Below are 14,073 nucleotides of genomic sequence, written 5' to 3'. Positions count from 1 at the left end.
CATTTTACCATTAACCCCTTATATTAATTTTTGGAATGGAAGCAGAAAGAGGTCGTCTAGGTTCGGACCTGGAATTTGCCAGCCTTGGTCATGTATTTGATGCCTTTGAAAGGTTTGTACTTCTCGCCGTACATGTCCAACCTATTTACTTTCAGACCTGTTGTGTGAGAAAGCAGAAAGCAAGCATTTCAGTTACGTAGCTCATGTGTATATGGTACGATAGTGTCTTTTAGGAACAGTTGTGTCTGCTAAAAGAACAGAATCAATGATCAGTCAAGAAGAGCATGAAACGCTCTGTCTTACAGTGCCATGTTACAGGCACAGCTGTTCAAACCATGTTTCAGTATCAAAACAGCTCCACCTTCAGGCCAGATAATGCAATTGTCATAAATGTTCTCAATTGCTCATTCATATTCAGAATAGCACTTTATTACATCCCCTGTGGGAGATTAAAGAAACAATTTTCTGACTGAAGGTCAACAGTGAACATTTCTGTTCATATTTATTTTACCAAAACAAGATCTCCACGGTACCTGAAACAAATTTGATATTTTAATGGACTAATTATATATTTTTCCAATGCAATACATTTCATATATCCCTGGTGGCAAATTTTGCTGTGCATAGTAATGTAATACAATAAACATCCACAATTAAATTAACTAAAAGCCTTTGCATATTTTCTTAAAGGGTTAGTTCACCCAAACATTCATTACTCACCTGCTGTTTCAAACCTCTAAGACTTTTGTGAATCTTTGGAACACAAATTAAGATTTTTTTTTTATGAAATCTGAGCGATTTATGTCCCTCCATAGACAGCTATGCAACTACCACTATGACGCTTTAAAAGTTCATATAAAGATTGTAAAACCCATCATATGAATGGAGCAGTTTAGTCCAGATTTTCTGAATAGACTTGAGAACAAACCTCTTGCTAAAGCTCAAACGTGATGCGTAACACACGAGAATGAACTTTAATGGTTCTTGCACGTCAAGTGAACATGCTTGAGCTTCCATTTATCATAACTGATGTGTGAGCTGATCAATGTTTATATGTGAATAAAAGACTAAATCTGTTCATCATTTAAAACAATTGTCTCAGGAAACTAATCCATATGAATTTCTGTCCATATTTTATTTTATGATCTCTTTGTGAACTGTTTGAAGAGTCAAAGTGGTAGTTGTGTAGCTTTCAACGGTGGGACAGAAATTGGTCAGATTTTATTAAAAAGATCTTCATTTGTGTTCGGATGATGAACCAAAGTCTTACAGGTTTGGAACGACATGAGGATGAGCAAATTCTACATATAATTTTCGTTTTTGGATGAACTAACCCTTTAAATGTGTAATCTGTAACTGTTTAAATACAATTAGTGGGGCTGCAATGGTTTCAGAAGTGTATTAAACATACTTTTTTGTTACTTTTCTATGAACAATCTTGGTGTTGTGTTGGGTCAACACTTGATGTCCTATGTAAAATCTGAAGCAAAGTCGGTTGAGAAATCCCTGATCTATGGTACCTGAAATGGCCAGCTGCTGAATCTTGAACTGGATGTTGATTGTTGGGTTTTCATCAGGTTTGGAGGCTCCAGCCTGGAGACTCACAGATCCTTTTAAACTGGGCAGTTTCTGGGGGTTTATCTTACCCACATCCCATGACAAAAGCTGCAAATAACAACAATTCATCACACACATTAATATGCAGCTTCTGTCAGGTAAAAACTTCACATTAAACTACATAAAAAAAGACAGCATTATATATATTTATATAAAAAAAACATGACATTCTATTATATTATTGAGCCCATATCTGGTAAAGTATGATCTGCTACCAAGCAGTATTCATTTAATTGTTTTCACCATTAAACTAATTAATATCAATTGATCAGGAAGCCCTTCTCAGCATTTGCTTTGTATTTTGCTAAAATACAATGCACACTTGAAAACACTGATTAAAAAAAAAACTGCAAATAAAAAGGTAAATCAAGTTTGTTCTCAATTACCTCAAAATGAATCAGCACCTAAAAAACAATGAACACAAAACAAATGCTTGTTTACCTTGGTGACAGGGTCAAAAGTGTAAGTGCCCTGTGAGGGGTTGAGGTTGGCGTTGAGGACACCACGGGGCAGCTGACTGCTCACCAGGACTGATTCCACCGCCTTACCCATGGTCTGCTTTGGGCCGAGGGTAAGCTCAAAACGACCTTGAGAACTGCCCTCTCTGAAGCTGATGTTATGCTTTACGTACACTGGGATAGCCACCAGGCTGAAGAATATAGCAGTGAAGTATTTAATAATCACAGATATAACGGTCTAATAAAATGCAAAAATGAAAACGTATAGCTTTGCCATTACAGAATTATGGTACATTTTAAAATATATTATAATAGGAATTTATTTCAAACTGCAAGAATATTTCACAATTTTGAAAATTGGGGGGATTCGCCATGTCATGCAGCCTTGGTAAGCACAACAAACTTTTGCCAAAAACATTCAAAAAATCGTATAGACCCAAACTTTTGGAACAGTAGTGTATATAACATACTACAAACTTATAATTAGAAAGTCACCAAAAGAAAGGGATTCTTGGGATTTTCCACTGCTCTACACAAAAGGGGCTTTCACACCAGGTAGTTTTAGGAACTAGCCACCAGGGCCATCCCCAGGGCCATTTTTCTTGTTGCATTTGCACCGCCAATAGGAAATCAGAAGTGACGCGAGCTGTGTTGGGCAAGTTACTGAAAATTGGTAATAGTTACTAGTTACTTCATTTAAAAGTAATTGAATTACTTTACCAATTACTGTATATCAAAAGTAATTAGTTACTAAAGAAAGTTACTTCGATGTTTGCTTTTTAAATGTAAATACGAACAGTACTGAACAGCAAAAACAATAAAAATCCTTTTTAGACCTATTTATTGTCATCAACAGGGCAACAGGCCCAGAATCTAGCCACAGGAGGTCACACGCCAGTGTAAACTGTTTAATATGGTGTGGACAGGAAGAAAAATAGAGTTGGAGTGATCCTGAAGGAGGATTTGTGAAGAATATTCTGGAGGTAAAGATAGTGTCAGATAGGTTGATGAGTCTGAAGCTGGATATTGAAGGTGTGATGTTGAATATTGTTAGTGCCTATGCTCCACAAGTAGGTTGTAAGCAAGATGAGAAAGACAGATTCTGGAGCGAGTTGGAGGAAGTGATGCAGACTGTTCCCAGAGGTGAGAGGGTAGTGATAGGGGCAGATTTGAATGTTGGGAAAGGGAATAGTGGTGATGAGGAAGTGATGGGCAGGTTTGGTCTTCAGGAAAATAACTCAGAAGGACAGAGGTTGGTAGACTTTGCTAAAAGCATGGAGATGGCTGTGGTGAACACGCACAGGAACACAGGGTGACATAGAGTGGTGGCAGGAGCACATAAGTGTACTATATCTTATGTAGACGCTGTAATCTGATGGAAATTAGCGATTTTAAAGTAGTGGTAGGTGAGAGTGTTGGAAAAGGAAGAGTGCTGTGTGGTTTTCAGGGAGGAGTTGAGACAAGCTTTAAGTGGACAGGATGGGCTTCCAGATGACTGGACTATTACAGCCAAAGTGATCAGAGAGACAGGTAGAAAGGTGCTAGGTGTCATCTGGAAGAAGGAAAAAGACTTGGTGGAGGAATGAGTAAGGAAGGGATAGAGATGGAAAGGATGTGCAGCAGGTTAGCGTGATTAAAGATAGAGATGAAAATGTTTTGAAAGGTGACAGGAGGGTGAGGGAAAGATGGAAGGAGTACTTTGAGGAACTGATGAATGAGGAAAATGAAAGGCAGAGAAGAGTTGTAGAGGCAAATATTGTTGACCAGGAAGTAGAAAGTATTAGCAAGGGCTAAGTTAGGAGAGCTTTGAAGAAGATGAAGAGAGGAAAGGCAGTTGGTCCCGATGACATACCAGTGGAGCCCCTTCTTGTTTGCGGTGGTGATGGACAGGCTGACAGGTGAGGTCAGACAGGAATCTCCATGGACTATGATGTTAGCGGATGACATTGTGATCTGTAGTGAGAGCAGGGAGCAGGTGGAGGAAAGTCTAGAGAGGTGGAGGTTTGCTCTGTTGTGTGATAAAAGTGTACCAGCAAGAATGAAAGGAAAGGTGTACAGAACAGTAGTGAGATCAGCGATGTTGTGTGGTTTGGAGACAGTTGCACTGAGGAAAAGACAGGAGGAAGAGCTAGAGGTAGCAGAGCTGAAGATGTTGAGGTTCTCTTTAGGAGTGACGAGGATGGATAGGATCAGGAATGAGTACATCAGAGGGACAGCACATGTGAGATGTTTTGGGGACAATGTTAGAGAGGCCAGGTTGAGATGGTTTGGACATGTTCAGAGGAGGGAGAGTGAATATATCGGTAAAAAGATGCTGAGGTTAGGGCTACCAAGCAGGTCAAGAGGAAGACAAAAGAGGAGGTTTATGGATGTAGTGAAGGAGGACATGAAGATAGTAGAGAAGAGGATACAGAAGATAGGACTGGATGGATGCAGATGATTCGCTGTGGCGATCCCTGAAGGGAACAGCCGAAAGAAGAAGAAGAACAGGGCAACAGGCCTTCATATCAAGCAGTGGTACGGGTGTTAATGTCCACCAGCAGAGCAGCGAAAATAAGCGTGTGTGAGTGCATTACCTATATATGTTGTAGTCAGATATGACACGCTACTGCAACGTGCGTAACCACAAACGAGTAGGCTAAAGCAAGCTGCAAACGACCGCAAGAAAAACTGAAAGTAGGCTAAAGTCTTAGATGCTCAAAAACACAATCACCTTCATTAAAGCTAATGATACTAAGTTATCTTACCTTTGCTTAGGTCGCTCTTCCTGATATTGCGGTCTTTAATCTTTAAATGAGCTGATGATAAGATGCAGATCGAATCTTTTGCTTTATTTCGTTGACGTGAACACTGTTAAATGAGCATATAGCGCGGAAATTGAAGATCGGATTTTTATATTATATATATATATATATATATATATATATATATATTAGTTTAGATTGCGTAGTGCATTTCGTTTGAGAGCACCTATACAATCAGCCTAACCTCAACTTATCAAAAAAGCCTTTTTTACTGTGGTGGTGATAATAGGTTAAACGTTTAAACTAAATGATGCTCTAAGTGTTTTTCACTTTTTTAAAATATTTTTTTTAATTATAGGCAAGTCCAGTGTTGATTTAAGAGGATAAAGTGTTGGGTCAACTCACTGTCGGCCACTGGCCGCTTGGTCATCACTTAAAAAATATAAATAATTTAACAAACAATTTTTTTTCTAAATTAAGTTAATAAAGAAATGAAACGAAATATAACAACATTGACATTAAAAACGAAACTGAATTATTTTAATGGCTGCAACAATGTGTATTTAACTAATCCGGAGGACAAAAAAAACAAAACAGGCAGACTAGAGCCTCGATTTGAGCTTCTTGTCTGCAAGCGTTCATTTTTTACAAAAAAAGAGCAACGCGAGTAACAAACTCATTTAAATTTCATTCATTGTAATTGCGTTACTTGATTAAAAATATATATTTAGTAACATGCACATTACTGCTAAAAGTAGTGAAATTACAGTAACGCGTTACTTCCAACACTGGACGCGAGCAGGCCGACAGCGATGTCATTCAAGCACAGCATTTAACAACTGGAGGATGGAGGACACAGTGAACGAAACTGTATTTTTGTTGTCATGGGTTTTGTGATCTTAAGGATGGAATGTAGACATAGTTATGCAATTGAAAGAGCAAAAAAGGGTGCCGGTGTTTCGTATGGCATGCATTCGGTCAATCAACATACACTTATGTCATTGGCAGTCCCCCCAAAAGGCTAGAACTAAAATAGTTCCCAGTTTCTTCGGTGCAAACACGGTAAAAAGCAGTACTTCCGCCAATAGTTATGAGAACTATGAAAACGTTCCTCTGGTGCGAAAGCACCTAAAGTGAATATATAAAAAAGGGGACTATTTTTGTCATGTCCCCACTATAAGTTAGCTAATAATATGTTGGGATGTTCTCACTTCTGAGAGCTGACGTGGTAGGACAGGAGGCGGAAGTTGCCGTCTGGTGGGATGAAGGAAAGAATTCGCTCAGCTTCCCAGCGCTTGAATCGCACACAGGGGTGGAAGCTGACATCATCCAGGAGTCGAGGATTCTACAGAATTAAAGGTGTTGATTGCAAATGAATGAAATGGAAAGAAAACGAATTAAGTATATGGGTTAGTTTGTATATAGCAATATAAAATGTACTGCAAATTTGAACTTCAAAGTGCACTTGGTTATTTGTCCCTCATTAAAATACATAAATCCAAATTGACATTAAAAATGTCAAATTAAAAATGTTATAGATTTAAAAAGCAATTCAGAAAGGTGAAGATGACAGCCCAAGATTACTTATTGGCCAGCGCAACACAAGCAAAGAATTATGGAGTGCACCTATAAATGTTTCGAAGTACCTTATGGTGTAGCCATGTTGCCAAAAAGCTTTTTTTTCCTCATTTTTATTATTTTATTTGATTTATTATCATTTTTCAATAGTACAAGCAATATGTTATATAGGATATACTGCCCTACTGTATGTAGATAAAGTTGGACACTTCCAACTTTATATAAAGATCTTGGCTATAATAATTATTCCACAATCAAACATACACTATATAGCCAAAAGTATTGGGCATCTTTCCAAATCATTGAATTCAAGTGTTCCAATCACTTCCATGGCCACAGGTGTATAAAATCAAGCACCTAGGCATGCAGGCTGCTTCTACAAACATTTGCGAAAGAATGGGTCACTCTCAGGAGCTCAGTGAATTGAAACAAACATGGTACTGTGATTGTTTGCCACCTGTGCAATAAGTCTATGAAATATATTAACACAAACATTTCACAAACAGTCAACTGTTAGTGGTATTAAAAAAAGTGGAAACAATTGGGAACAACATCAACTCAGCCACAAAGTGGTAGACCATGTAAAATCACCAAGCGGGGTCAGCGCATGCTGAGGCGCACAGTACACAGACAGAAGTCACCAACTTTCTGCAGAGTCAATAGCTACAAACCTCCAAATTTTGTGTGGACTTCAGATAAGCTCAAGAACAGTGCGTAGGGAGCTTCATGGAATGGATTTCCATGACCAAGCAGCTGCGTCCAAGCCTTACATCACCAAGTGCAATGTGAAGCGTCGGGTTTAGCAGTGTAAAGGACGCCACCACTGGACTCTAGATCAGTGGACATGGACCAGTCTGGGTTTGGCGGTTACTAGGAGAACGGTACTTGCCTGACTGCATTGTGCCAAGTGTAAAGTTTGATGGAGGTGGATTATGGTGTGGGGTTGTTCTTCAGGGGTTGGGCTTGGCCACTTAGTTCCAGTAAAAGGAACACTTACTGTTTCAACAGAAGACATTTTGGACAATTTTATGCTCCCAACTTTGAGGGAACAGTTTGGGGATGGCCCCTTCCTGTTCCAACATGAGTGTGCATCAGTGCAGTCATGTTAAAAATGTAATGTCATTAAAGTTTGTGTACATTTAAAGGAAGGCGTCCCAAAACTTTTGGCAATATAGTATAAGTCAAGCAGTTGAAATTTGCTATACAGAGGCAGATCTCAACAAACAGGGAAAATGTGGATCCCATTGCCAAATCAGTTAAGCCAGAATCATTTAAAAATAACACAAAGTGAAAATAAAGTGGCATTTGTGGTTATGGAAACAACAGTTACCATGGTAAATAACACTAACAATTAATGAAACAAGGAAACATCATGCATGCATAATTTGTTGGTACTTTTTGATCATTTCATGACTTCCTAATTGAGAACATAACAGCGACATTGCATGTTTTTGCGCGGTTTTTGCACGGTTTTTAAAATGAAGTGATATACAGCGTTTATTTCCTCAAGCGTGCCTCCTCATTTGCGCATGCAATTGAACACAGGATAGGACAGGAAAGTTTGTTTTTCTGAGGTGAGAGACTTCAAAAACTTGGGCACTATTCAATGCCATTACAAAGCTCTGAAGAGCCAGAATATTATTTAATATAGCTCCAATTGTGTACGGCTGAAAGAAGAAAGTCATATACACCTTACGATGACTTGAGGGTGGGTAAATCATGGGATAATATTTGGGTAAACTATTCCTTAAATAAACTCAAAGACACTGGGGCATTGGTTGTTCAGGACTTCAAAGGCACTGTTTACACCTGGTATTAAGATGCATTTTGGTGAGTGGACACTTTGAAAGTGGTCAAAATAAACGGATTAAAACACAAGGTGTTTCTCCCTCATCTACTTGTGATCCAATTGACCGAAATGCATTTAATACCAGGTGTAAACAGGGCCAAAAAGTAAAGCAAAGTTATTTTGAAAAGATGTCCAGATTTACCATAAATGACAAGGTGAGATCAGGCATTCCTGTAAGTTTCACACAGGCATCTATCACTCCCTGGATCTCTGCTGTGATAGTGGAACCTTTAAGGGAAATATATTTATTCATAAATGATTTACTGATTCATAGGTAAGAGATCGGACAGCAATGTAAATAGCATTTTATTGTTGTATCTACCATAAGTTAAAGATACTGCCAAATAAAATCTACCTGACTTGTCAATGATAGCATCGATTTCTTCCACCACGTCAAAATAAGCTTCGTTGTTGGTATATTTGACACCTGTGCGCCGCCATGGTACCACTGACAACTGACCTGTAGGAAGCTGCTCGCCTACATTAGTACTTCCTGTGCACAGATAACAAACAGAAGAATTGAATATCGTGGATTCACAAGCTGAGAGACATTTAACACGCACCGCAAAATCGCCCAGAATACCTGTGATGGTGTTCACCACTGTGCGCAGGATGGTTGGAGGTTTAATGAGCTCTTTTAGGATGTTCGATTCGGTGGCCAGAGGGAAGCCATTATCCAACATCTCCTCCAGAAGCTCATAGACCACAACAACATTGTCTTTAATAGCTGCCTCTGTGCACACCCCAAAATAGTCCTAAAGGGAAAAATAAACACATTAACTGAATGTTTTCAGAAGGAATGGTCTGAAATTGTAGCACTTTAAAGTAATTCTTTATATTAAATTTAATACTACGCTAATATAGTTTATAAAACAGATCAGTAGTTCAGGAAATGTACCATGATAATCCATTTGTATGCGTTAAAGTACCTTTTGAGTACTCTGAATACCTTTGAATCAACTTCATTTCAACTTTTATCTCCAGACGCAAGGTCCATTAGAAAGGAAACATACAACAACTAACACAAAATTACATACAATACAACACATTTAAAAGAGAAAATTATAGCAGGACTTTCATAGGTGATTGGTATTGGACCACACAGCCAACAAATAAATGTATACATCAATTCCTCATTAAAGCCATAAAAGTTTTTACTCTTGACATACAACATAAATTACTTGCACAACTCCACCTCGTTTTTTTCTTTCTTTCAATATAATCCTCATACAATCATGGTAGGCAACCTGAAGCGTTTTAACCTGAAGCCACAAGGGGGCGGTATAAAAGGAAGTACAGTTTGCTCTAAAAAGGTTTATCTGTCTTAACCTGATCCCAACACATATAAACTTTTCTTACCTGCTTATTACCTTGGACAAATATTTCGTATTAGTGCATACCTTCAGTACTTGCCCTGACAGATACAAATCAGGAAAATTTAGATCCTTATCCTCTTTTGTTATAAATATTATCATAGTGACACTTCTTTGCATTATATTGTACATCATATTTAATCCCATAGACAGAACATACATTTAGTAGTTGTTGAAAACCAGCACTACTCTTTCAGCATACATAAGATGATTAAAAAGGGCTAGTGACTTCCCTGCTGCACTCCATTGCCAACTCCAAAAGGATTGTCATCGTCTAATTAGCTTACCAATATACCAAAATTCCTAGTATGCTATTAGGCACACCCCTTTGTCTCAACTATTTACTAAACAATGTTTGATTAGTGATTAAGTCTATCAAAAGCCTTAGAGACGTCAATAAAGGTGTACTGTGTATAAATACCATGTTCTAAGAATATAGTTCTCATTCAGTATATGTTCTATAATGATACAACATGTTATCATCAGTTTTTTGTTTGACATGAACGTGTAGAAACTAGTTTATATTTTGTGGCCAAAGTACCATGTTTTTTGGGGGGGGGAGTAATATGATACAATGTTGGACATGAACACATCTGTTTCAAAAGTAAATTGTGGTCAATCATATTTAACTTTTTGAAAGGAGTCAATTTTATTCAGCAAGGATGCCTTTAAAGTGACAGTAAAGACCTTTATAACAATACAAAAATCGATTTCAAATAAATGCTTCAGAACTTCAGACACTAAAGGCTGGAGTCTTTAAAATTCAGCTTTGCATCACAGGAATAAAACTTTTGAAAGATAGTGTTCCATGGCATGCATGGTGGTATTCTTAAAGGGGTACTTCAGCGCTAGGAAGATGAATCTGTTTTTAAACTGGGTAATCTATGTAGTAGAAATGTGAAATTATTTTTGAATTTGGTGCCTTCTTGACTGAGAAAAGAGAAAATGTATTTTTGTCTCATGGAGATGAAAGACTACAATTCCCAGAATGCTTCGCTGCCCTGTGAGGCCATTCCCAAAGGTACCTACTGGATTACTGTGACTGAGTTGGAGAAGACACTCCAATTAAAAACTGAACGTGTCTGTTCAATATAATGAGTGAGTCACCGCGCGAGTATCACAGCACTGAGCACTAACTGCAGGAGTCAGATAAATGAGCTGATGAGCTCTCGTGATGAGAGCTGAGGTAATCGCGACTACACTCGCGGCATACATTCACAACTCAAGTTCAGTCTGGCGCGTTTCAGTTCATGCCTTTGCAAGCTTAACTTTCATAGAAATTAATTTGAGAAGTTAAAAGATTTGCATTGCTCACCATAGCTCTGTTTAAATGAGTGCCTGGAGCTGCGAGCTGAGCTCTGAGTGTGATCTCCATCCCTCATGCGCAGGTTCAAAACGTGCGGAAATGGCTCCCTCTGCTGGCTGTAGTCTTTAGCCTCTGGCCAAACATTCCTCCTATGATGCAAATATCGTCAATTTGCATTATAGGAGGAATTTTTCCAGAAATAAAATGCATATATCTCTTGTCTCAGGGGGATATGAGGTGTGAAGCCATATGCTAATCGCTGAAGTAACCCTTTAAAGTAACTTGGAGTGTATTTAAAAAATACGGTAACACTTTATTTTACAGTGTCACATATGTTACATGTACTTGCCATAGTAATAACAGTAAATTACCGGTATGCATAATTACATGCAACTGACCGTCAACCAAATCCTAATCGTACTCTAACCTTATAGTAAGTACGTGATGTTAATTTGTATTACCGAGTACGTTAATACATAATTACACTGTAACAAAAAACACCTTAAAATAAAGTGTAGCCAAAAATACCATTGCGCACAGATATGGTAATCCATTTAATTCGTAAGTACAATGATCAAAGTACCATGGTATACAATTACTGTACCATGGTGCTGCCACAGCACTGCTTTGTTTAATTTATGAAGGTTTCAGAATATACCGGTTTACATGTTTATTTGTGATTATTTTAGACAACAGTCGCTGCTAATGCTATAGTATTTATCAAAGTACTGCGGTACTGGCATATAATACTATTCCAATAACTGTAGGCCTACTATATCACCAACGATTTTTCTGAGAAGCTTGTGCCAAACCATGATACTACATGTTTCATATTATGGCAATAACCTGCTATTTTAGACATTGACTATAGTAATAATTCAATTACCTTGAAGTACACTTAGAAAAAAGGGCTGAAAAATACCCTGGCATGTTTCAAAGTAGGCTACCACAGTATTACCATCCATGCCATGATAATACAGCCACAGTATACTTTTTGTACAATGGTATATATCAAGCACAATGGTGTTACAATCTGATACTATCAGTGTACCATGGCAAATTAGACGAATAAAATTATACAAACCTGAAATGTGTCCACCACACGATGGAGGAACTCGATGACAAACAGAGGAGGAACCTCGCTCTGTATGACGGCCACGAAGTAGATGCGATGGCGGAGCACGTTAATGAGGTAGTGATGCGGGGTCGGGATCACCGGAGGCACGTTCTCCGGTTCCGTGGCTCGTTCCAGGGCCTCGAAGAAGTAATCGCAAACGGATCGGCTGACCACACTCTTCCAGTGCTTCTCCAGGAAGATGTCCCCCGATGCGTTAACCAGGAAAAGACTGTGGATCATCGTGACAGCTGGAAAGACAAAACAAGGGACAGAGTGTCAGACGCAAAATTGCTGAATATTTCTGACAGACATGATGATTAATGCAGATCTGAATCCTACATGGTCTTCAGTCGTTCAGGCAATAACAGAAGAGTAATCCTGCCAGCATCCTCATGGGTAACTGATAGGCCTCTGAGCTCGTTTGTTATTCTACATCCCTATCTGGTTACCGGAGTGAGAAGAATACATTTTTTTAAAGCAGCCAGCTCGGATGAAGAGACAGGAACTCTTCATCATCCTCGTAATCTATGCATGCTTTATTATTTCCTCCTCCTCCCCTCTCTCGCATCACAGGACTGTCTTGTGACAAGCTACGGATTAAATAGGTTCATTCATTCCACGTTTTCACCAGTCGTTTCCTTTTGAATGTAAATGCTCATATTGTAAATATTGCATAATACTCACGATATCTGGATATTATTACTGCCACTTCCCGGGATTTTTAATAAAGCGCAACCAGAAATGTCGCTTCCTTCTCCGTTATTTTGAGACAAGAAAATATTTGATTGTCATTCGCTCTGTCCAATGATAGGCTACGTATAGCACGTGTGCCCGCCCTCTCTAGTTTTAATTGGTATATGTTGCGGAAGCGAGTGAACAATAATACTCAAAGTTCATTGGACAGGGGCCAATAAACGTCACAGCACATCGATGCTTTATTGGCTCAAGGTTTATCGTGCCCTATGACAATGGGCAATATAGGCAATAAGGGCCACCAACACCTCCAAAAATTAATAAACTCTCTACATTATGCTTTTATAGGCCATAATACTTTCTTTGCACATTATGTATTAGGAAAATGTATTTCCATATGAATAGACTTTCAGTTGTGTACCCATGTTTTGGTCAACTCTCTATTATACCACACACTTAAAACAAAGGACAATTTTTAGGGATTATCCCATTATGAATCAGTTTGATACCAAGTATTTCTATGTTATGGCAAACAGTCAATAAATTATTGATTTAAAAAAAATCTAAACTACATTGTCTAAAATCCAAATACACACATAAATAAATAAAACCCACTCGAAATAAAATGGGATTTAAATTACAGCATCACGTAGTCCAATCTAAAAGATGTACATACATTTTAGGATCTGCTAAAGAAAAAAATAACCAACTAAAAAATTAAATAAAACAAAAAAGTCTGTGGTACATCAAGGCAAATGTAACCTTACCTGTAAAATTTGATGGAAATCTTAAATAATCAATACGGTTAACAAATGTATTGAATAAAAAATATAAAAACTGGATATCCATATAAAAATGTTTCGAAACAAATAAGAGAACTGTTTTTTTACATGCAATGTTTTTTTAAATATAATTTCCCAAGTGTAATTTTTTTATTTAGCTGCAGATGGCACAATGCAATAAAAAACAACCTATTTTTGTTTCGTCTGATGGAATGTTTATAATAATAATAATAATAATTTATTTTATTTGTAAAGCCCTTTTCATTTTCATTTATGCTTAAAGTAGTTCATTTCGTCTGATGGAATGTTTATGCTTAAAGTAGTTCAGTTTAAAAGTGGAAACAAAAAGGAAAAGCTAATATTTTGTAGGATGACCCAATAGTTCAAACAGCTTTCAGCTTTTACACTAGTCTCTAAATAAGAGCTCAGTTTTTATTCATTTAAAAGACTCCACCATGAACATGATCATTTCAAAAGCAGTAATTGAATCTTTACAGTGCCATGACTTCTGTAAGAACATTCATTAAAAATTGTTTCCAAGAAATACAAAAACAAG

The 14,073-nt window shown here is 37.8% G+C and overlaps 1 protein-coding gene across 2 annotated transcripts; it reads right to left on the bottom strand.

Annotated features, from left to right (window-relative positions):
* On the bottom strand, positions 1 to 12,844 carry ap3m2 (adaptor related protein complex 3 subunit mu 2). 2 transcript variants are annotated; one of them, XM_067439459.1, is made up of 9 exons: positions 12,727 to 12,844; positions 12,010 to 12,290; positions 8,830 to 9,001; positions 8,602 to 8,739; positions 8,389 to 8,474; positions 6,031 to 6,164; positions 2,059 to 2,266; positions 1,521 to 1,665; positions 1 to 157 (listed from the first exon to the last, which is right to left on the bottom strand). In XM_067439459.1, the coding sequence occupies exons 2-9, from the start codon at positions 12,280 to 12,282 to the stop codon at positions 57 to 59; spliced, it is 1,257 nt and encodes a 418-aa protein (XP_067295560.1). In that variant the 5' UTR covers positions 12,283 to 12,290; positions 12,727 to 12,844; the 3' UTR covers positions 1 to 56. The 2 variants fall into 2 exon arrangements, with proteins under 2 accessions (XP_067295560.1, XP_067295561.1); XM_067439460.1 differs by lacking the exon at positions 12,727 to 12,844 and adding an exon at positions 12,382 to 12,566.
* Between the last annotated feature and the right edge of the window lie 1,229 nt (positions 12,845 to 14,073).

This window comes from Pseudorasbora parva, chromosome 3 (assembly GCF_024679245.1).
Source record: "Pseudorasbora parva isolate DD20220531a chromosome 3, ASM2467924v1, whole genome shotgun sequence".
In the NCBI taxonomy this organism is placed as follows: Eukaryota; Metazoa; Chordata; class Actinopteri; order Cypriniformes; family Gobionidae; genus Pseudorasbora; species Pseudorasbora parva.
Note: the sequence above shows the minus strand (reverse complement) of the source record. Positions and strands in the feature narration are given on the sequence as shown.